Consider the following 23,693-nt stretch of genomic DNA (forward strand, 5'->3'; position numbering starts at 1 on the left):
CAGAAGCTGACTGGACTGGCAGTTAAATTGACTTGATTTTCATCGCCTTTAGCAGCAAGACCTTTGCCCCATGTGCATTAAAAATCTCTTAAGAATGTGAAAAGAGGAAGAAGAAAAACCTAGATAAATATCCAAGAAATTTATTGAATATTTGCATGAGTACAGTCTGCAGAGGAATACTGGTTTCATTTCCAGAAACCTCACTACCAGACATACTGAATGGTTGCCCATCTTGATTTTTTAGATATGAAGATAGTAAATACAACCTTTAGACAATGCCTGGTTTATTGTGGGGAAGGGAATTACATCTTCAGAGAGAAGCATCTTCCCTTTGAGGAAGTTAAGCAGCACTTTTGAAGCAGATAGCAGATGGTTTCTTGTCTCTTCAAAATTTGGTCTCATCAAAATTCGAAAATATTAAAGTCTTTTCTTGTGGAGTTTTCAATATCAAGACACCTTATCACTCAAAGGTGTTGTCACTGGCTGGTGTTTGTTTGTATAACTGCAACCCTTTTCTTTAATCCCATGCAATTTAGTCTTCAGTTTTTGCTTCCATCTCCTCGGCATCATCATCTCCATCCACTTCAGCATTCTCACGCTCCAATCTTTCCAGCTGTCTTGCAAGCTCAGTCTCATCAGTGTCAGTAACCACCTTGGGCTGAAACGTCACAAATATGATCAACATTTAAGTTATCTTTCAGTGTGACCCAGAAACCAGTTAAACAGATGTACTTGCATCAAAAAGGCTTCACACAACTAGAGTGAATGCAGCTTACTTGCCCAAATGTTAAAAACAATGATGTATCAATCTGCTAGATACATTGCCAAAAGGCTGCAAGACCAATGAACAGCATTAGTTTGTCATAATGTCCTGCAAATGATGCTGTCGAAGCTCCATCTCAAACACTTATGTGCAGGACTGAGTCCTCAAGGAGGTTTCACTACAGCTCAGTTTGCAGCATGCTGCCTGGTTTGCGATTGTAGTCTTAAGATCACCACCCAGTTCCCTGCAGTACCTTTTCCAACTGTTGCCGCTACTAAATAGCTTTTTTGTGTTGTATTTTATTCTGTCAAATTGCTTTGAGACAGTTTATAATAATAAATAATAATATGTTTTATACTGGCTGAGCAGGTTAAACCTGGAGATAGTATATGAGATACTACCCAACAACTTAAATGGATTTCTCTCACAAGACATAAAAGTGCTCTACTTCAAATCCAAATCGTACCTGCGATGGAGAATTGTGCTCTGAGAATATAGTTTCCCCTGGAATCAGCCTTTGGGCTGAATTCCCAATAGCAGCCAGTTGTGTGGTTTCAATGTTTGCAGAAGACAAGCAGAATTTACTCGTAGGCATTCTACATATACAGTTTCCAGTACAGTGGTACCTCGGGTTACAGATGCTTCAGGTTAAAGACACTTCAGGTTACAGCATCTGCTAACCCAGAAATAGTACCTCGGGTTAAGAATTTTGCTTCAGGATGAGAACAGAAATCGCGGTGGCAGCGTGGCAGCAGCGGGAGGCCCCATTAGCTAAAGTGGTGCTTCAGGTTAAGAACAGTTTCAGGTTAAGAACGGACCTCCAGAACGAATTAAGTTCTTAACCCGAGGTACCACTGTATTTTTCTACTTGAGATAAGAAGAAGTGACATTTCTAATAAATGGAAGGATCAGTATCAATTGTGTGCTGAAAATACAGCTAGTGTTTAATAATCCTTTAGCATATTTTCTATTAAGATGTCAGCTTCTGCTGCTATGCTAAAGTTAGGAACAAAGCAACTGCGGTGAAGAAAGCGCACCCTACCCCCTGCTGGACAAAATGAGCAACCTGAAAACCTGTCAGCTGCAGAGCCGGTGACTTTACCTTCACATAACCTTTCTTTGCAAACTATTCCCCAGTCCTTACAGATCAATGTAAGCCACTTTTCAGGGCAAGGGAAGGAAAGTGGAAAGATGGGAGAGAAGGGTGCTGTAGTGTTCTGACTAATGTATGGCTGACCAAGGTTAAATAAGAGTCCCTAAAGAAAGACACCTCCCCTCAGCACCAAAGTACAGGGTACACAAAAAGATGGTATTCAGATACGGTATAAGGATATTAACAGTATGGTCCAAGTACTAAAAATAATGGACAAGTAAATTTTTTGGAAGCTCAAGCTACCACAACACACCTTGACCTTGGCCTGATATGGCAACCGGTGCAGATCTCTGGAGTGCTATATGCTGAAAGGGTCTCACTCCTGTCCATAACTATGCCGCAGCATTCTGCACAAACTGGATCAAGGGCATGGGAAGCCACATGGAGTGCACTGCAGTAATCTAATCTTGAAGTCACCAATTCCTGAACTACTGTGGAGTATTTGTTGTTAAGTTATAATTAGTGTTTGGTTGCTTTTAATGTATTGCTATTCTGGTTTTAAAATGTACATTTTGTTTTGAATCATTATTCTAGTTCAAATGTTGTATTTTAGTTAAAGTCTATAAGCCATTTGGAGGATTTTTTTGTGAAAAGTGACAAGTGAAATAAACACAAGATAGTGGATTGGATGGGAGTATCTTTCTTTCTCCAAAGTTGGGGTCCACAATCCCTAAAATTTGAAGGAGCAGGAAGCTGGTCTTCAGATTAGTAACCAGCACTGGTTAGGAGAAGAGACTGCAGTATACTTACTTCCATCTGCACATTGAAGACTCCCCTTTTCTCTTCAATTTTTTCTTTGATAACAGCCATGGCTTGGCTAAGGACAGAAAGGCCTTCAGTCCTCTCCAGTGTTGTTGTGGTCATCACATATCGAGGAGGAGCTATCAGATTAATCTACAAAAGGTGTGCAAAAAACAAGCCTACAAGTCTGGAAAAAAATATTGTACCACCACAGAGAAAAATGGGATTTCCAGCATGTGTGGGAAATGCTACTTTGATATTACAGTAATGAGTAATGAGCAAAAGAGGACATAACTGTGTCTTGTTTTCTCTTGCAACGATTTTCGCTCCAGTAACGGAAAACGGTTCATAGTAAAAATGCAACAATGTGAAATAAAAACAGGCAACAGCTATTTTGCATGTGTTCAAGCTACATGTGCGCTGTTGTCAGACACGGAAGAGGGCGTAACAGGGCGAGCTTACATGTGCCCTGCTGTCGTAAGTGACGATCTGGAATACAACCCCTGCACAAATCGGGAGTTGTCTGTAACATAATACCCCCAGTAAAATGGGGACATTTCCAAAGTCATAAATAGATTTCCTCTTAAGTGGACTATTCTGAGAGGATTTCTCTCACCTCACCACCCTTCTCCATCACACACACAATTTACATGAGGTCTATCATGGATGTGTGTGTTAAAACCACAAGCAGGTATCATCCAATGTCACAGCTGATGCAGGATGTGGCAAATTTCTCATATTCATAGTTTTCCAGAACACACATCTTGGCTGTCACTTACTTTGATAGGCATGCTTTCTGTGGAACAGCACAGGCCAGCTCTGAGAGCTTCTTTCACTGCATCAATACCCTCATAGCCATAACAGGCAACTTCAATATCTAAATGGGTCATAATGACAGATTACGTTAAAACACAAATAAAATATTATCCAAGAAAGATGGCAGAGATTAAAACCTGTCATTTATTCTATTATTACTCGGCCCTCTGTATTTTAATACTCCTCGCATAAATTTATCTCTAATCAGAACAAGTGCACTGAAACTTCGTAGCTAAGACAAGGCTTGTCTGATAGATCAATAGAACACTGTGCACACAGTCCATACAGACTCTTGCAAAGCAATCTTGTTAACAAGATGGCAAACTATGGTCATGACAATACTTCAGTTAGATGGTTCCACAGCTGGCTGAACATCCAAGCCTAATGAGAATGACTTCATGTCAAACTGGGTGCCACAGGGCTCTGTCCTAGTTCCTGCACTGTTCAACATGGTCATAAAAGGGATGCAAAAAAGCCCTTGTGCTTCCCATTTTAACTTGTTTTATTCTTCAGACAGAATTTCCGTGTAGCACTAGTTTATGAGCTAGCAGACATGTCAGGATTAGTCTCAACAATCCTGCAACCACTCCCCAGTGATTCATAACATGCAACTAGTATTGCTGCGGTCAAGCCTGATCTTGCATAATAGCATAATTAGCTCTGAGACTGTCATATTCCTTCAAGAAGCTTTAGGGAAGTCCTAAGTTAAAAACATGAAAAGTTAAATGACTAGTTAGATTGCTCAAGTAACTCACAACTATAAACTCTAAAGGCAAGGATGACAAGCTTCAGGTAGTTTTACAGGAATCCAGTCAAACAGCTTATTTGTGTGATCTCATTCACAACAGTTTGTACAACATATGTGCAGAAAACTTGTTGTCAAAGTAAACTCACCAAGCATATCTTTATTCATCCATGTAGGATATTCTTCCATAAGACTGCAATGAGGAGCTCAGTCTAAATTAACAAGCCTCGTTTCTTTAATCAATTCTGTTCTGGGGACCTACCTGCTCGAATTTTGACTGCTTGTGGTGTCAGGCGCCTATTGATATTATCAATTAGCACACGCTTCTCATCTTCTGTCAGATCTAGTCCATCAAGGATTGCAGGATCCCTAGTAAAAAAACCAAAAATGTAAGCCTGCCAGCATTCCTTAAAATGCATTTTAACAGGAGAGAAAGGACCAACACCAAGGCATTTCTCAACACTGATAATGGAAAGCAGGAGGGATTTGCGTGAACATGTTCTCCAGTCTTTCTCCTGCCTATGGTTAAGAAATAGGTACTGGCCTAAATCATTCCAGCTATCATTTGTTTGTAAACACAATTTATAGTACAATACTGTCCAAGCATTATTACAAAATGTAACTTTTTAATATAACTTTAAATATTGTAAAAAAAAGTATGTCTACATTCTCAAGAGAATTTTTTTTATAAAAAACCCCCAAATTACTACTTTATAACAATTGTTTTGTCAATATAAATTTAAACTGTTACATCCTTTGAAAATTGTATTTTATAATATTCTTAATAAGGGTATCACTGTGTACATGCACTTATTATTCTAGTACATTAGTCCATTTTTCAGTGAAACAACTATCTTGTAATCTTTGTTCTCTGACTCTAATGTAGTATACCGTAACTAGTTATATTTTATATTTAATTTATTATAGAAAAGTACTATGTTCTTTATTTCAGAGAATTACCGAACATATTAAATACATCTGAGCTATGCAGTGCTTTTTTTCTAAAATAACATTTAGGGGTACTCTCATTTTCCTACTCATATTGATGCCAAACTTAGATTCACAAAATGTCTAGGGGTATGTGTACCCTTGTGTGTCCCTCAGAAAAAAAGCACTGCAGCTATGTCAATTTCATCTTCAACAATTGTTACTATGCCCTGCATACATTTTATTAAGGCTAACGGGGAGTTAGATACCATAAAAACAGAATTTTTACAAAAAACCTCATTGTACCATAACAGACACTTTGAATTTTATACATGTTTCCAAATATAATTCCATACATATGATAACAGCTTGCTATCACTTATCTAAGCAGTTAAAATCTAACACAAACCTATTCCTAAGTAAACTACTTGCTATTTAAACATACTAATCTCATAGAAGCAGACCTTGTGCATCATTAGTCTTAACTTCATCTGCACATTCTGCTATGGCTGTTAAGTTTGTAGTGCTCTATGATATCTCAACTGCCTTAATTCAGTTTGCAGGTAGGGGCTCGTGTGACCACATGAATTTGATACAAAACAAATCCATTTCAAATAGATCAGTGAAATGAAGGATTCTGGCAAAGCCTTCTCAGGAACATGTTTTAATATGAAGAAACATTCCATCAATAGCAATAAGCATAAACAAGAAATGAATACAGAAAGGTAGTCCTGCAGGTTATTCTGTAGTCTTTAATATTTATTTTCCCTTAAGGTAAAGGGACCCCTGACCATTAGGTCCAGTCGTGACCAACTCTGGGGTTGCGGCGCTCATTTTGCTTTATTGGCCGAGGGAGCCGGCATACAGCTTCTAGGTCATGTGGCCAGCATGACTACGCCACTTCTGGCGAACCAGAGCAGTGCACGGAAGCACCATTTACCTTCCCGCCGGAGCGGTACCTATTTATCTACTTGCACTTTGACGTGTTTTCAAACTGCTAGGTTGGCAGGAGCAGGGACTGAGCAACGGGAGCTCACCCTGTCGCGGGGATTCGAACCACCGACCTTCTGATCAGCAAGCCCTAGGCTCTGTGGTTTAACCCACGGCGTCACCCGCGTCCCTCTTATTTCCCCTTAAACCTCATTAAAATCTAAACATTACCAAAAGCAGCTGTATCTGAACTGACATTTGGTGATCAGTCAGGCAAATAAGGTTCGTTGCATATGACATTTTATAACAAACTAAACCCACTGAAACGTTTGTGATCAGGGGCAATACAAGCTGAAAAAGTAGTGTACTTACGAAACTGCATGCTTGAAAGCATCATATGCACCATATCCAGGCCTTTTATACTTGTCATCAAATACCCAAGCAGTTCTCTGGAACAGGCTCTCCAGCTGTTCATCCTTTGTGTATTCCAAAACCTCAGCAACATGGCGAAGGATGCTGTAAACCTACATACAAGGAAAATGTGCAAAAATGCATACAATTACTTCCAATGTGGAGAATAATGCATATGAAAAAATACAGATGGGTGACAATTGCTTGTGCATTTTGCACATTAAGATACCTTTTCTGAAAGAAACACTGGCCACCTTCACACCTAACACTAAGTCAAACCATGGCTTAACACAAAGATGCTGGCCCCCGGTAAGGAGAACACAAGCCACTTTGCTCCGCCCCAGTTCTTTTAGCTCTACATAGCAGCTAACCATGGCCAAGGAGGAATCATAGTATTGTAGAGTTGGAAGGTACCCCGAGGGTCATCTAGTCCAACCCTTTACAATGTAGGAATCTCAATTAAAGCATACATGACAGGTGAATATCAAACCATTGCTTAAAAACCTCCACAGAAGTAGAGTCCAAAAGGGAACGTGTTCTACTGTCAAACAGGTCTTACTGTCACAAAGATCTTCCTGATGTTTAGTCGGAATCTCCTTTCTTATAACTTGAATCCATTGGTTTGTGTCCTACCCTCTGGAGAAGGAGTAAACAAGCTTGCTCCATCTTTCACGTGACAGCCCTTTAGATATCTGAAGATGGCTGTATTATCTCCTCTTTTCCAGTCTAAACATACCCAACGTCCTCAACCATTCCTCATAAGGCTTGGTTTCAGGACCCTTGGTCATCTTGGTTGCCCTCCTCTGCACTTGTTCCAGCTTGGACAAAGTACTATTACTTCCCTTGATCTGGACATTTTACCTCTGTTGATACAGCCTAGAACAGTGTTAGTTTCTTTTAGCTGCATCACACTGTTGACTCATGCTAAGCTTGTGGCCTACTAAGACCCCCAAATCCTTTTCACCTAGACTACCAGCAAGCCACGTGTCTCCCATCTTATATTAGTGCAGCTGGTTCTTCCTGCCTAAGTGAAGCAGCTTACATTTGTCCCTATTGAAATGTGTTTTGTTGGTTTTGGCCCAGTTCTCCAATCTACTACAGTCATCTTGGATCCTGATTCGGTCCTCTGTGACATTGGCTACCCCTCCCAGTTTGGTATTACCAGCAAATTTGATGAGCATCCCCTCAATACCCTCATTCAGGTCATTTATAAAGATGCTGAACAACAATGGGCTCAGGAAAGACCCCTACAGCACCCCACCTGTCACCTTTTTTTGACAATGATGAACCATTATTGATCGCTCTGTGGGTTTGGTCAGTCAACCAGTTACAAATCCATCTAATAGTTATCTCAGCTAAGTCAGATGCTGGTATAAGTGCTGCACTATGCTAAAAATATCAAGGAGCAGCAAGGAGGGTGCAAGCTCCTTTCTGGAATGTTTGTGTGGTCCCAGTAAGTCATAGTTTGGCTTACTGTGAAATGTGAATGAGGCCACTAAAGATTTCTTTTCCTAAAAATGTTTAAATAAGAATCTGTGTAGTTATTTTAATTTTATTGCAGTACAATTCAGTAAAACAAGTGTACCCCAGGGGCACAAAACCTCCAGCCTAGAAGGGATCCTCTGAGGCTTCCCATCTGGTCCTCTCCTCTTTGGCCCTGTCCCTCCCCTTATGATGCCTAAAGGAAGAAGTGGGGAAAGCAGCAAATTGCAAGTGCTGGAAAACCAATCTGCTTTGCCCCCCTGGTGTGTGTGAGAGTGAAAGAGAGGTAGAGGCTCTTTTGCCCTTTGTTCCATCCCAATTTGGATTAGGATCCTCCATCCTTGCTACTGGCACTGTCCAACAAGGATCAATTTAAAACTTTTTGGGCAATGCAAACTGAAGATGTGGGAGATCCAACTGAGACTCAAGTGCAAAACCACTTACAAATGCTCATCTTGGTGCAGAAACCATCAACAGTAGGAAAAGATTGCACAGAAGAACATGCTACCACACCCACCTAACCATTATAAAGCTACATCATATTATCACACTACACTGAAATTTTGCCAGCTTCTTTAATATTCTTCATGAAATTCTGAAATGGAGCCAGTACTCTCTTACTTTTATAGTCATGCTGTATATTGCACATTGAACTACAACTTGCATTTGTATGCAATATATAAACAAATGTGTCCAACAAATATCAGTGTTGTTCATGCAAATTAACACATCAAGTTTATGGCTCTCCTGTCTGTTTCTTTATATATCAAATTCTGGATTGAGGTGTCACCAGTACAGTGATATCTCAGGTTACATACGCTTCAGGTTACATACTCCGCTAACCCAGAATTAGTGCTTCAGGTTAAGAACTTTGCTTCAGGTTGAGAACAGAAATCGTACTCTGGCGTTGCGGCAGCAGAAGGCCCCATTAGCTAAAGTGGTGCTTCAGGTTAAGAACAGTTTCAGGTTAAGTACGGACCTCCGGAACGAATTAAGTACTTAACCCGAGATACCACTGTATGTTGATGACATGCAGTTCTATTTCTCCATTAACATCTGAATCAGGAGAGGCTGTGAAAGTTTTGGACTGGTGTCTGGATGCAGTGATGGACTCTGTTTAAATCCTGGGAAGATGGAGGCTCTTTGGGTGGGTGACTCCCATATTCAGGAAATTGGCAAGTTACCTGTTCTAGATTATTATTATTATTTATTAATTTTGTATACCGCTCTTCATCCGAATTTCACAGGGCAGTTCACAACATAAAAAATATAAAATGAGAACACAAAAAAACATAATAAAGCAAGTCAACAACTCCCCTCCCACGAGCACATTTAAAAGCCCATGGAATGATTAATCAACCAACAGCCTGGTAATAGAGAAATGCTTTCGCCTGGTGTCTGACAAGAATGAGAAACCGAGCCTTTAGCATCAGTCCTGTGGAATGTCTTACCAATGGAAATTCAACAGACACCTTCTGGCCAACTTCTAAATGCCTGCTGAAAACTTAACTATTCCTCCAGGCCTATGAAGACAATTAAGAGTATACCCCCCACAATGGTCCATGGATGTTGGTTTTCAATTTCTTTTTGCTTTTAACTTGTTTTTAACATTTTCTGATGTCACTGTCAGGTTTTATTTTTTTATATTGTAAACTGCTGTGGTATTTTTTATGATACAATTGTATATAATTTTTATAAATAACAAAATGAAACAGACAAAAGTTCACACAAAATCACTTTCATGCAGGTAAATTCAGAGGCATTTGCAGTAATACAGAACAATATATATCACATTTCTTCTCAATGCTCTTGTTCATTTAAATCAGGCTTAGAAAAGTTCTTGCCAGTCCTAAACACTCTAAACAATTATTAACACTACTGCATTAACTGTCATTGCAGGGGTGGGGAACCTGTGGCCCTGCGGATCAGGGTTGGCAACATGGTGCCCACACAGTATAGCTGACTACAACTCCCATCACCACTGGCAATACTAGCTGTGGCTGATGGGAGTTCAGCAACATCTGGAGGATATACACTGGCTACCTTTGCTCCAGATGACAGATTCCTAACCCCTCATCTGCATGGTCAATGACTAGGGATGATGAGAGCTGCACTCCAACATCTGGAGGGCCACAGGTTCCCCACCTGCATCATGAAGCAAAATAACTCAAGGTACATTTTTTCAAACATAAGAATATCATGTACACAGTTACCAGTAGAATTTACATCCACTCCATTCTGCAAAGTACTAGAATAACCAATAATATGGTAACTTACTGTTTTTGATTTGGTGAATTTGTCTTCACATTTTATTGCCTCTTCTGGAGAGACTCTTCTTTTTGACAAGTCAATATAACCTAATTAATACAAAATGAAATATCTCAAAACAGTGAAGATTCAACACAACTTCTAAACTCATAAAAATGCCACTTTTATCTACTTAAAGGCAGCAGAAAACACTTCTTGTTTCAGGAAGAAAAGTTTTACAAACCCACTTTACTTTTCTATATAGAAGCCAGCTACAGGTAGGCTATGACAGAATGCATTAGACTGCATACTCAGAATTTGAAATAAAACTCTAGAATTTTAACTTACCTTTCTCTTTATCCACCCTTATGACAACAACACATTCATTTCTTCCAATTCGAATGAGTTTGTTTATAGAACGGATACGTCTTCTGGACAACTCACTGAGCAGAATCATGCCCTCGATATTGTTATATTCCAGTAGGCTAACATATGCTCCCATTTCTGCAATGGAGCGGACGTTGACCATGACCACATCTTCAACTTCTGGAAATTTATGCTGGTAAAACCTACAACTTAGTCCAGGCATCCTGCAAAATTATATCGAGAGACAATTTATTAATTTGTAACAGCCCAAACCGAATCATGATATGGCGAACAGTAACATCTATTTAGACTGTTCTGGTACTGGAAAAATTTCCCATTTTCCTGCAACTGGCAGAAAAAAGGAAAACATACCAGACACGCATGTTTGCAGAACGCTGCTTAGAAACCTCCTTGTCACTCTCTGTGTTCTGGGCCGACATTATGGTCGCCGCAACAACTACATCGCTATGAAACCCTCTCGTTTTTCTCCGTCCAGTTCCCCTGCGGACGGTTATTGACTAGTTCTCCCCCCGAAACACCAAACGTGGGGGCTGTGTGACAAAGCGCAACTTAAGGAGAGGCGTCGCGGCGGTGGGGGGGACGGGGACGGGTGTCCTTTTGTGACATAACCCGCACCTCACCGAGGGAGGCCTGTGTCCCAAGAGAAGCGCGGCCGGGAAGCCGATGCCTCACGTCGGAAGAGGCCCCGCGGTCCCCTCGCGCGGCAGCCGAGGAACGGGATGGGGAGACTCCGTCTCGGCCTGCCGGGCGCGCCCCGCGAGTATCCCGCATGGCGGAGGACACCCACCCACCCCCTCGCCGCGGCCGGGCGTCGGTCACAGAGCGGCCCTCCTCCCGCTCGTAGGCCGCCCCGGAGCGGCCGGCCCTCCTGCCGCTTGCTCACCTGTCTCTTCCACAGGCCGCGCTCTCTGCGCTCCGAGCTGGGGTCTCGGCCGACTGCTCGTATCCGCCTCTGGTCACAGCGTGTACCCCGCCTCAAAATGCGCAGCCGCCATCCCGCCTCTTCCGGAAGCATTTTCGGGAAAAGTAGCCGGAAGCATTTCTACCCAGCTGCTCCCATAAGTCTTTGGTTGCCCTGATAGACGGGAGGGCGGGAAGGAAAGGCTCGCGCGACACGACCGCCAAGCCTTATTAGCGCCTCCCGCCCGCAGCGGAATTCCTTCTCTGCACAGAGATAGAAAAGGATAGAATGATCACAACGGCTATTAGTATTGGGAAGACGAGGCGGAATACAAGGATTTCTCAGGTTGCAGTCAGACTTGTACATTTACCATAGTTAGAGGTGGAGCTGAGGTTCGTTTGGCTTTCCAATCCGCCCCCCCCCCGCCGCCAAAAAAAGAAATCGCGTGCAAGGGTGCTGCGTATTTAAATATTTAAAAACTTAAAAGAAAGCAAATAAATCTCATTTTACTCAAGCTCTCCCTGCTGACCCGTAATATTGGACCCTGTTTTATTTGAATCCTCTGAATCTTTTGCTTTTATACTGTTGCTTTAATGGGTTTAAGTTGTACTCTTGTTTTGATGGATCTTGGCTTGTTTCCAGTGTCTTTAAAAAAAAAACTTAAAAGCGGGGGGGGGGGGTCGAAATTTTGCGCACGAAATAAGGTTGTGAAACTGCAGCAACTCCTGTTTCTGTTGATACCGCAACGGCTGATGTGCAGTGGCACACTGTGCAGCCACGGTTAAGCTCAGCTCGTGGAGGTCTTCCGCACAGCTCTCTCTCTTCTGCCCCAGGATACCAAACAAACAAATAAGGAATTTGGACGGCCTGTGTGAGCCTAACATACAACAACAAAGGCAGAGGATAAATGGCTTGTATCATTAAAAATCCAAGGGATGGAGCTGCGCCACAATGGGGAATTAGAGCATGTGGCGGATTTCCACTTCTGCTGGATCCGTTTCTCTGCGACATACAGTCGGCGAGTCCTCGGCAGTTGCACTTATCTCGGAAGCCAGGGCTTTGGACCATAGAGTTTTTGCCAAAGCTCTATGCCTTTTGACGCGGCGCCCGCCGGGCTACGCGCCCAGACGAGCCGAGGAGGAGGAGGCGGTGCCTCCTCGGTGACGGGCGGCGTGGAGGGCGGGGCTTCGAGGTTGGAAGCGGAACTGGAGGCCGCGGTGCCCTTGGTAACGAAGAGGAGTCACGTGACAGGAGCGGGAGCCCAGCTGAGAGAAGGAAGCGAAGGAGCCAGCGGCGTCTCGCGAGCAATCTCCGCCGACCACCCCGGGCAAGATGTCAGGCAAAGACAGGATCGAGGTTTTCCCTTCGCGGATGTGAGTGGGGCTTCCTGGTCCTTTCGGGCCTCCCTTGGGCGGTGGTGGGGGCCGGTCAGTTCATTCCCCGCGGCCCCACATCCGGACACTGTGCGCTGGGGGGTGTTGAGCTCTCAAATTCAAGCTGCCACGGATCAGACACAAACACAAAGGGCGCGATCTGTTTTCAGCGGCCTCAAGAGCCCAATAGAATGGTAGTTATTTTGGATTGCTTCAATTTGCGTTGAATTTGGAGAGCGCTTTGGGGTGCAGAATTTGATGCTGGTCAAATTCTGTTTCGAATCCCATAACTATCACCAATGTATTGATTGGCGTTGGTTAAGCTTACAAGGGGTTGTGGGAGGAATGCGTTGGAATAAAAAGGTGATGTTATCTGTCATATAAGAGTCTCCCCCCCCCCATTCAGACAAATCAGACTTGGCTTAAAAAATGGGGAAGTGAAATGTGAGTTGTTTCCAGGTCAAAATGGCAAATGCTTTGTCATATGGTCAGATGTCTTTGACAATTATGGAACAAGGTTGTCATTTTATCTGACTATGCAATGCTTGAAATGTCTCCTATTATTATTAATCTGTTTGTATTAGAGACACTTTTTACTAGTCAGAAGATGGTAGGAAGGGGCGGTACTAAAATAAGGGAAAAAAGAGGAAAGTGAAGCCTCAAAATGATGCTCAAAAGTAGAAAGCTTATTCTAGTGCATAAGATTGCAACCTTAGTAATTTCAAAATAGAAACTTCTTAATAACAAACAACTGTGTTCAGCTTTCAAACTGAATTTTGAGAGGGAGAACTGAGTTTCCTTATGAGCACTCATATTTTGAAAGCTGTAAGTCTTCTGTTTCTTTTAAGTGCCATAAAATTAATTGTACTTCTAATGCCTAGCTTGGCAGTTTCTCATTTTTGCACATTTCCATACTGTTGTGTTAACTTGGAAGTCCCACTGATTTCAGTGGAATTTTCTCTAGGCAGGTATGCATTAAATTTCACCCTTGCAGTACAATCATATGCAGAGTTTTTATTATGAGTATAGATTCCTGCTCCTTACATATATCAGCCATATTTCCAGTATGTTTGCTGAATCTGGCATGGCATTCTTGATAGTAAACAGAGGCATGTTTAGTATCCACACACAGTTTTGCTGAATCTTGTTCCAACTAGTAAATGAGTTAGTCTGACATAGAGAGGCAGTGGTGCAAGCCAGTCAGTGCAGGAATACAGACACCAGACCTTCCCTTCATTTAAAGAAGTTCCAGTTCTCTTCCTCAAGTTGTTTTCCAGCTTAGGCGGTTCCTGGGAGACATATTATAAACTCTCTAAGGAATTGCCATGAAATCTCCTTATTCAATATTTCTAGTACTGCCCAAAATTAGTTTGTTGTTATGTTTCCAATTACTTTTCCTTGGAGATAATGGGAATCATGGGTGGACACAGCAATTACTGAACAGGCAAAAACCATTGAATTCAGGCAAATCCATAGAGCGAGCACAGACCGTTGTTTACTGTGTGGCAGCTGCTTGCTACCATTCTTTGAGATAATTGCAAGCATGTAGAACACAAGTTGTGTCTAGCCGTTAGGTGAAGCCAATGTTATTGCTTCTTGCTACGATTATAAAAGTGAGGCAAGGGCCTGCAGTGGTTGTCTCATTATGTGCCAGTTTTCAAATATCCACCATTTGTCATAGGATTGCCTCTGTCCATGCTGCTGTTCATACATTACCAGGTAGCTCCCTTTTCTAACCTGGAACTTCATATTGAGAAAAGTAGTATGTGATGTGATTTGGTTTGTGTTGAATGGTAGAAGAGACAGCTCATAATGCAAAACAAATTATTGAGTTTCCAGTAAGGAACTTAGCTTATGATATGGTTTCGATATTTCTAAAAGTGAAAATTCGGACACAAAGGTTGCTGATCTTCTTTTGGCAGAGTGAACGAATTCTAAAGTTCTCTTGTCAGCACTTCCATAGCAGCCTCCCCATAAATCTGGAGTTTGTCTTCTTTGTTTATTTGGTATAGGGATGCAAACGTGTTTAGAATTGCAGCCTAAAGGTTATAAGCTTATTTCTTCTCCTTCGGCAATCACTCATAGCCAAGTAAGATTGTCTTCCATGAACACAGTCTTAACAGTGAGTCCATAAGTGACTGTGGAGGCCAATTCTGGATCCACAAGTCCTTCTACAGTGGAGACATAGGTTTCCGGGCAGGAGTTGATCATGGTGAGGGTTTGCCAAGCATGCCTTCCTCTTAGCTCGTTTCTTCCTTTCGTCCTGAGTTCGAGTGTTCCCCAGTTGTTGGTGTTTATACTACATTTTTAAAAGATTTGCCTTGAGAGATTCTTTAAACCTCTTTTATGATGTACCCTTCAGTGCACAGTAGGTATTATTACAGAGTAAACAAGCATAGGATTAGACTGTCAGACATGTGTTGTAAGTGTATGTTCAAGTTATGTGAGCCAAAGAATATTTCCTCTTGTTTTTAGGAATGTGCCTTTTCAGGAACAATCTTCTCTTTCTCGCAGATCATCTCCAGTGACAAGATCAAAAGTATTTATCACTTTTTTGAATTTGACAGGGCTCAGACCATCATGAAGGCCCGTTTGAAAGGAGCCCAGACAGGTCGCAACCTTTTGAAGAAGAAATCTGATGCTCTGACTATGAGATTCCGGCAGATTCTTAAAAAAATTATTGAGGTAGGGTGTTTTAATGTACTGAATTTACCTGTGAAATAAAGCTAAAGAATTTCCAATGTACGAACCATTATAATAGCAGGAATGAGTTTTGCTCTTTTTAAAACAAGAACAAAACGGGCCCATTCCAGACTTAACTCTCAATTGTAACCTGTATATTGGTTTCAGAAAATGTCCTTTTTTTGGGTTGTGTTTGCAGACAAAGATGTTGATGGGTGAGGTGATGAGAGAAGCAGCCTTTTCTCTTGCTGAGGCAAAGTTCACAGCTGGAGACTTCAGGTAAACCTCACAAATGGGTGTAGTTGAGGGGACTCCTGTGTGAGACATTTGGCCTTCCTCAAGAGGTGAACCATTCCTTTCTGTTTATGGGGGAGATTGGGAGGGAAATGAAAATTCAGCAGCAGATCCTTTAAGAGGAAAAGGTAGAAAGCAAAGCCCATAGGAAATTAAATATATTTCCAGAGTGTCTGCAAAGATAAACGAGCAGAAGAAAAATATGAGGGCAGGAAATAACACTAAAGTTGTGATAGACTCCACAGTGTTCTAAATATTACTACCTACCTTCATATTTTAGCTTCTTCTAGTTGACAAATGACTCCTTGAGTTTCTGTGACTTTGTGTTCCAGTAGCAGTCATCGATTACTCTTTAAAACAAATTACCACTGCATTGCCCACAGCGCATCAGAGCATGTTTTGAAGACTGATCAGCATGGTTTGCTGTGGTCACTGTTTTGAACATTATAAAAATGGCAGTTCACTAATCATGATTTCAGAAACGTTTTAGGAATAAATTGTAGGAATGTTTTAAAATGCAACGTCCCATTTCACAGGCATAAAACATTTCTGTTATCACATTTATGAATAAGAAAAACAGCAGTGCATTTTTATTGGCTCAAGAGCTGGAACCTTTAATTCAGCTTAGTACTGTATTTGGGGGAAAAACAGAACCTCTAGTACTTTTCTGCTTTATAGGATACCATGATGTTGTGTTATGTATACACTGTCCTGGGATTAAGCCTCAGAAGTGAGACTTGCTCTGAGAAAACATACATGGAATTGTGCAGCAGGTGCTAGGACCAGGTTTTACATTTCTATGTATGCTGCTGTGTGCTGCTAAGTATGCATTAAACATACTTCATGAAAACTAAGAAAATATACTGGCAATTGCTTCCTCAAATCCGTTGAATACGTACTGATACATATTTGTTTCTGCAGTACAACTGTGATTCAGAATGTGAACAAAGCTCAGGTCAAGATCAGAGCTAAGAAAGACAATGTAGCAGGTGTGTATCTTTATGCTACGCATGATATAATTATTTTTAATTCTGTTTATTTAATTATTTAAGTCACTGAGAAACTACCACATTGTTTAGTGCGGCTTATAGTAGAATCAAATAGTTGGAGTGGACTTTGAAGATTATTGAAGTCCAATTCCTGTTCAATGCAGAATCTGATAAATTGCTATCCAGCCACTCTTTAAATGCCTCCAGCACTGGAGAGCCCACCATTTCCCAAGGTTGTCTGTGACACTGTTGAAACGGGGAAGCTTCTAAAGTTTATCCAAAATCTGCTTCTCTGCCATTTTCACTTGTTTGTTCTAGATTTGGAGCAATAGATAATAACTGTTCTATATTCTGTGACAGCCCTTCATATATTTGAAGCCTGTCATGTCTCCCCTTAAATACTTTTTCTTAAGCCTAAATATACCCAGCTCTTTCAGCTGTTGCTCATAGGTTTCCTGACTTTTCACACTACTGCTGGCCCTGCTCTGGGCACACTTCAGTCTGTCAGTGTTTTTATTAAAATGTGGCTCATTTTATAAACTGAGCTTCAGAGGATGTGTTCTGCTTCATTTATGCCATCATTTCTCATGACATCTGAACTTGGAAACTGTGATTTAAGTGCTCCCTATAAACCAGAATCAAATTGGCTTTAGGTCCCAAAGGGTGTGGTCATGAGCGTTATGAGGACAAGATGGAAGCCAGAATAGAAATTAGGAAGTGGAATTCATTAATTGCACAAACTGGTGTGTATCTTTTACAGGTGTGACCCTGCCGGTTTTTGAACATTACCAAGAAGGAGGAGACAGTAAGAAGTGATATTTCTTTTTTCCTTATCTCAAGAGGTTTTGATGTGATCTTAGCTTTAATATGCCATGTTTGAGACCCTTGAAAACTGTGTCTTCTGTAACTGGCCTGTAGTATAATATAATAGCAATGGTTATGTGGACTATTTACAGCTTCTCTGTAAATGTTTAGGGGAGAATTTAACATTGCACTCTTCTGATCATTCTGTCAAGTGCAAGTATTTCTGCTTGCCTGATGAAACGATCCCCCCTTTGCCCCTGTGTGCTGTTCTGAGGGTTCTCCCTGCCTTCCATGGCAGATTTGTTTTTTTTGCGGGGGGGGGGAGGTCCCTTTACACTAGCAGGAGCCCTTGCACCAACTTCCGCTAGTACTCTGGGACTAGCCCTCAATTTTTAAAAAAACATGGGTTGCTTTTAGAGGAGAGGTTAACATGTGAAAGACCACAGGGTGTGGTGTCTTTTAAAATGCAACCCTGAGCTTTGGGAAGTTATGGAAACTCATGCTATTTACTTTAGTAGCGTCAAGATTGCATTCTTTGGGCAATATCACTTGTGCGATGGGACTTCCCCTTCCTTTTGCAGTCCTACCTCCATCCCACTCCTAAATTTGTTCTGGAGGGTTCTCCAACCCTCTGGATTGGAGAGGAAGGGGAAATTCTATCACACTGGTGGAAACCCATTCTGCAAGTGTCCTCCTGACACCATCAGATATATTCCTTTACAACTATTTGCATTTTCCATATTAGAAGTGGAAGCTGAGATGAGTGGCTTTGCAGCTGTCTCGTGCTTGGAACCATCCTCCACCCCATAGTAAATATTCTGATGGTTTAGTTTTCTGTTTGGTGGTTGATCTTTTTGTTGCTGCTAAATGTTCTGGGTGAATTCTTTCAGGCTATGAGCTGACTGGTTTAGCCAGAGGTGGAGAGCAGCTGGCCAAACTGAAAAGGAACTATGCCAAAGCAGTAGAACTGCTTGTGGAATTGGCCTCTCTGCAGGTAGGTGGAGAAAGAAAACTATTAAAAGGACCTCTGGTATGGCTGTATATATAATAATTCTTTGTGAGGTCTTTTTAAAGTATCTGCTTTCTTTCCTAATTGATCATCCGTAGTTGTTTCTAAGATATACTTTGAGGACAAGAGGAACTGCATATTGTGCTCTGACCTGAAGTCGGGGGTGCATGGTGGTGGCCAGGGAGTGGTTTTGGGGTAGGTGTAGCTATATGACTTTCGTTTAAGGGAAAATTAGATTGCAGCCTTTGGACTTGGCTTCCAAAACACTGATGAGCTGACAGTTGCACAGAATCCCACCTTGTTGCAATAAGTTTGTGCTATTCTCTCAACTTCTTTGAAAGGAGCACACAGCTGGGTCTTTTTGTTGAGTTGCTGAATCTGAATTATCAGCCTGGTAGAACTTTGTGTGCTCACTTTTGTGTGCGCTTGTGGAAGTACACATTGTACAATAGCCTCTTCCCTTTTCCACTAACAGTATATAGGCTACAGTTTGCTGTGCAAGAATTAGCAACACACCCCGTTTTCCACCTTACAAATTAACACTAGAATGTGGGTAAATCAGCACTAGGAGTGTGGGCAGCCTGTTTCTATTTTGCCATCTCCTAATAGTAGGCTGGTGCAAAAAAAAACCCCAAAAAACAAAACAAAATACAAAAACAACTGCTAGTAAGTTTGGAAGACTCAGCTGTCAATAAATACTCTATTTAGGGAAACTTGCATGTGAAATACCAAGTGAGTGACCAAGCCTGCATGATGCCAGATCAATTTATCTTTCTTAGCAATAAAAGTCCCATATATTTGCTGACATGTCTCTGCTCAGGGTTGAGGTACAAAGAGCTAGTGCATCATGCTTTTTTCGCACAAATATCTAATTTTCTGTTCATTCTTTTCCCTTTCTATAGACTTCGTTTGTTACACTAGATGAAGCCATCAAGATAACCAATAGGCGTGTGAATGCTATTGAGCATGGTGAGTCAAAGTTAACTTAAGTTAGCCTTGCTCAGCCTGATACCTTCCAAATGTTTTGGACTACAACTGTTGGGGATGATGGGAGTTGTAGTCCAAAACATCAGTGTGTTCTAACTATGGTGAATGAGCTGGTTTGCATAACAGGGCGAGCAGTATGTGGGCTCTCAGATTGCAGCTGCTTTGCTCCTCCTCAGTCCATTTGGCTTAGGGTCTCATCTGAACCAGGTCCAAATGGAGAGCATAACCAAAAAAATACTGCCCACCATAAATTGGGTAGTAAATGAAGCTTCCTAATATGCATCCTAATACCATGATGTGATTCAGAGCTGTGCTGATGGATGGCTTTTCCAAGGCCCCATTTCATAGTACTATCTTGGAAGAGGTCAGAATCTAGAAGAACCATCTCCCTAAGATGACCCTTTCCCCCCACAACCACTGTTTGTGGCCCCTGGAACACCACATCACTGTGAAGCCTTTTTCCTTTTGCTCTGTCACACTCTGGCCATCCTGTGTAGTGCTTAAATTACTGTGCCATACAACGAACTATGCATCTAACTCAGGGGTTGACAACCTGGGCACCCCTTGGCAGGAGAGCAGATATGTATACATATCTATGTATGTTCAAAAACATAGATGGCAATCACCAGAATCACTTTGCATGGCTGCCCTCCTTGTATTTATAGAATCATACTTACTAATAGCAATTTCTTTTTATAGTGATTATTCCCAGGATTGAACGTACACTCTCTTATATCATAACTGAGTTGGATGAGCGAGAGCGAGAGGAGTTTTACAGGTGAGTGACTTGGCCATCCAAAAATAGGAAATTATGAATCTGGAAAATATTGTTGGTATTGTGCAGATGTTAAGTGCGGGGTAAGAAAAATATGTCTAAGACCTTCAGCCTAAGTCATTATGCCAGTCTGGTTATTCAGAGCTTGCTTCAGGAAAGTTTGCTTTAGCAGGAGGCTCTGCTGATTATTGTTGTTGTAGACCACTTCAAAAACACTTGTTGGGAAGAGGTTTATAAACCCTTAAATGAAAAACATTTGTATATTTTTTTAAAGTACATATATTGGTGGCATTTTTTTCTCCTGAGCACTTCCTTTTGAGTATCCTCAAGAACAGAATTATGTGGAAAAATAAAAATGTAAACTGAGTTGCATATGGGTATAGCCAATGGCTGCTGACACCATTTTCCAGAATCACAGCTGCACTTTTTTTGCCCTCTGTGATCTTGGGAATCGCTGCTAAGCACTGTGAGTGGAATCAAAATAGCTGCCCTGGGATGGAGTCTTTTGAGCGCACAAATGCCTCTGTTAACCAGAGAGGAGGGAATTTTTGCACACTCAACGTTTTTCCTGCAGCTCCACCACCAGTTTTCATCCTCATTTTGTAAGGTCTCCCAATTCTGTGGAGGCTATTGGGGTGGGAACCTGCAGTGAGGAAGAGTTAGCAAAAATGGCCTCCCCCTTCTTGGATTCCACTCTGTCTGAGTGTGCAACCTAGTTCATACTGATCCCCCCCCAACAGTCCTTGCTAACCTGATGTCCTCCAGATATTTTAGACTACATCTCCTATCAACCCACAGGCAGGTTGGCTGGGACTAATGGAAGTTGTACTCCAAAAGATCTGGAGGACATCAGGTAGTTCCTTTTCTTACCCCTGCTCTAAGCAATAACCTCACTTTTTCTAGGAAGAAATTCAATTTTTAAATAATTGTGCCAAAAGAAAGCAGGTGTTTAGGGCTGCAAACAACTTTCAAAGCTACAATGGAAAGTACACCTCCACCTCCAAATGTTGGTACATTTTGCCCTTAAATTTTCAGCTAAGTTCCACCGAATTGATGCCCCATTACTGTCAACTATTTGAAACAAAATAAAAAAAAATTCCTTCCAGTAGCACCTTAGAGACCAGCTAAGTATGTTATTGGTATGCGCTTTCGTGTGCATGCACACTTATCTGAAGAAGTGTGCATGCACACGAAAGCTCATACCAATAACAAACTTTTGTTTCGACTACGGCAGGCTAACATGGCTATCTGCCTGTAACTGTCAACTATTTCTCATTGGAATAGAATACAAATGTATATTAACTTATGTTTACCAAAGCCTTCAAGTGCGGTGTGTCAAATGGAACAATTTATCATCTAAGGGGTGGTACACTGGGACTGCGACACCCACACACAAGTTTCCTCTCCTTCTGGTGCATGGGAAAGCACTCAGTGCACCAAGCCATTGCAGGGGATGAGAAGCCCTAGCTTTTCCCCAAACTTTGTGAAATTGGAAATAAAATCCCGATAATGGCTGTGTCACATTTCGGGGTGGGGTGTGGAATGTAGGAATGACCTGCTATCTGCACACCGGCTTTACAATAATTTGCACTATTTTTCTCTGCAGATTAAAGAAGATCCAGGAGAAGAAGAAGATACTGAAAGAAAAGAATGAAAAACTGCAAGAGTTGCAGAGGGCTGCTGGACAGCTGCGTGAGCCTGCTAATTTGCTTGCGGAGGAAAAGGATGAGGATCTTCTCTTTGAATAGCTGTGGACGTCTGTTACAATGCAGGACTCAGAAGAGTGAGTTTGAGATACAGTTCTGGAGACATTGTGATGCTTTTGTGGCTCTTCATTTGGTGTATTAGCCTGTGCTATCCAGTCTGGATTTGTTCCAGGATTTTTTTCTGTTGTGGAAAATAGCTGGTTTGTCCATTGAACACATGCATGAAGCAGAAACATTTCCAGTTCTACATATCTCCATTTAATTTAGTTGGCAGAGAAGTATTGCCACTTCTGCTTCTGCTGTTCTCTCAGCTGTACTTAACTTCATTTTCCCCACATACTGCCAAATTCTTGTGAGCAAAGTTCCTTGTTTTGACCTGCTTTGTGTTCACAAGTGACAGCAACTGTAATAATGACAGCAACTGTAATAACTTATTAAATGAACAGGCTTTTTTCTTCAAAATGCAATTTTAAAAAAATCTGTGTGATCACATTGTATCTTTTTGTTTCTAAAAGAAAGAATGGTTTCCATTTTATGTTGTATTTGCCAACTCATCTGTGCTGTAAAATCAGTAAAGGAACCTGTGTCTAAACTTGTGTCATTTTTGTAAAACATTTATTAAATCTCCAAAATAGGTAGGTGGGAACTAGTTGAGTGAACAGGATTTCTCTTTTGCATCTGAACAACTATTCTATAGTTACTTGAACTCTGAAGCAGCTGAAAAAGGCATCCTCTTGTCAAAATCTCCCTTACTCAGTGCATGCTTACTTGTCCTGCAATTTGACAGAAAGCTGGCCCTAACAAGCAGGCTGAAAAACATGTTATAATATCATGCCAATGTTAGGATCATCCTACATACACTGTCATGTGATAGACAACAATCCCATGACTGCAAACATGGAGCAGGAATCCTAACAGCCATATGGTAAGTAATCCTATACAGTACAAGGCTATTGTTCTTAATGGAATAGGAGTTGAACATAGTGTTTTTGCCCTTGGGCTGTTATCAGAAAAGGAGCAACCGTTTCCCTATGCAACTGGTATGTTTATATGGGCTGCCATAGGTGGCACCAGCCTCTCTCTACTCCATAGGGGTTTACAGTTTCCTCAGCGCTGCCTACCTAACACAGCTATGGTTGTGTCCTGTGCTGCATGCATTTAGCATTCATAGTCTTACTGAATTAAGAATGTGGGAAGTTCTTGGGAGTAGATGTGGTTTAGCTCCTTGAGATAGTGCAGCAGCTGAAGGATGCCTGGATAGGGATTCCTCAAAAGATCTAACCAAACTTTTAACTTGATTCTAGCAAGTGTCTGGAAGCACCTAATGATTTGAGACAGACATGACTACTCATGAAGTTCCACACCAGCAAAGAATTGATCCACTTAGTGAACAGTTAAGGAAATCACTATCACAGCAACTAATGGTGACCTAACGGAACTTAGAACAGTTCCACTCTTGAAATAAGCTTGTAATAATGGTTAAACTGGTAAGTCTACAATTTTAGAAGCGTAAGGCAACATTAGTATTGGTTTACTGAAGCAAGAATGAGTCACTGGAGTTATACTTTCAA

The 23,693-nt window shown here is 41.5% G+C and overlaps 2 protein-coding genes across 3 annotated transcripts; one reads left to right on the plus strand and one right to left on the minus strand.

Moving 5' to 3' along the window:
* Positions 1-267: 267 nt before the first annotated feature.
* Positions 268-11,749, minus strand: EIF2S1 (eukaryotic translation initiation factor 2 subunit alpha). Of its 2 annotated transcripts, none has more exons than XM_081166113.1 (8): positions 11,486-11,749; positions 10,564-10,805; positions 10,246-10,325; positions 6,448-6,599; positions 4,481-4,587; positions 3,437-3,534; positions 2,667-2,810; positions 268-658 (listed from the first exon to the last, which is right to left on the minus strand). In XM_081166113.1, the coding sequence occupies exons 2-8, from the start codon at positions 10,802-10,804 to the stop codon at positions 533-535; spliced, it is 948 nt and encodes a 315-aa protein (XP_081022239.1). In that variant the 5' UTR covers position 10,805; positions 11,486-11,749; the 3' UTR covers positions 268-532. The 2 variants fall into 2 exon arrangements, with proteins under 2 accessions (XP_081022239.1, XP_081022238.1); XM_081166112.1 differs by lacking the exon at positions 11,486-11,749 and adding an exon at positions 10,954-11,141.
* Positions 11,750-12,664: 915 nt separating this feature from the next.
* ATP6V1D (ATPase H+ transporting V1 subunit D) lies at positions 12,665-22,714 on the plus strand. Its single transcript, XM_081166590.1, has 9 exons — positions 12,665-12,876; positions 15,444-15,561; positions 15,758-15,837; positions 16,774-16,841; positions 17,602-17,646; positions 18,536-18,639; positions 19,557-19,623; positions 20,341-20,419; positions 22,023-22,714. Exons 1-9 carry the CDS (start codon positions 12,836-12,838, stop codon positions 22,162-22,164), a joined length of 744 nt encoding a protein of 247 aa, XP_081022716.1. The 5' UTR covers positions 12,665-12,835; the 3' UTR covers positions 22,165-22,714.
* Positions 22,715-23,693: the final 979 nt, after the last annotated feature.

The sequence above is a fragment of the Podarcis bocagei genome (genome assembly GCF_964188305.1).
Source record: "Podarcis bocagei genome assembly, chromosome: 1".
NCBI lineage: Eukaryota > Metazoa > Chordata > Lepidosauria > Squamata > Lacertidae > Podarcis > Podarcis bocagei.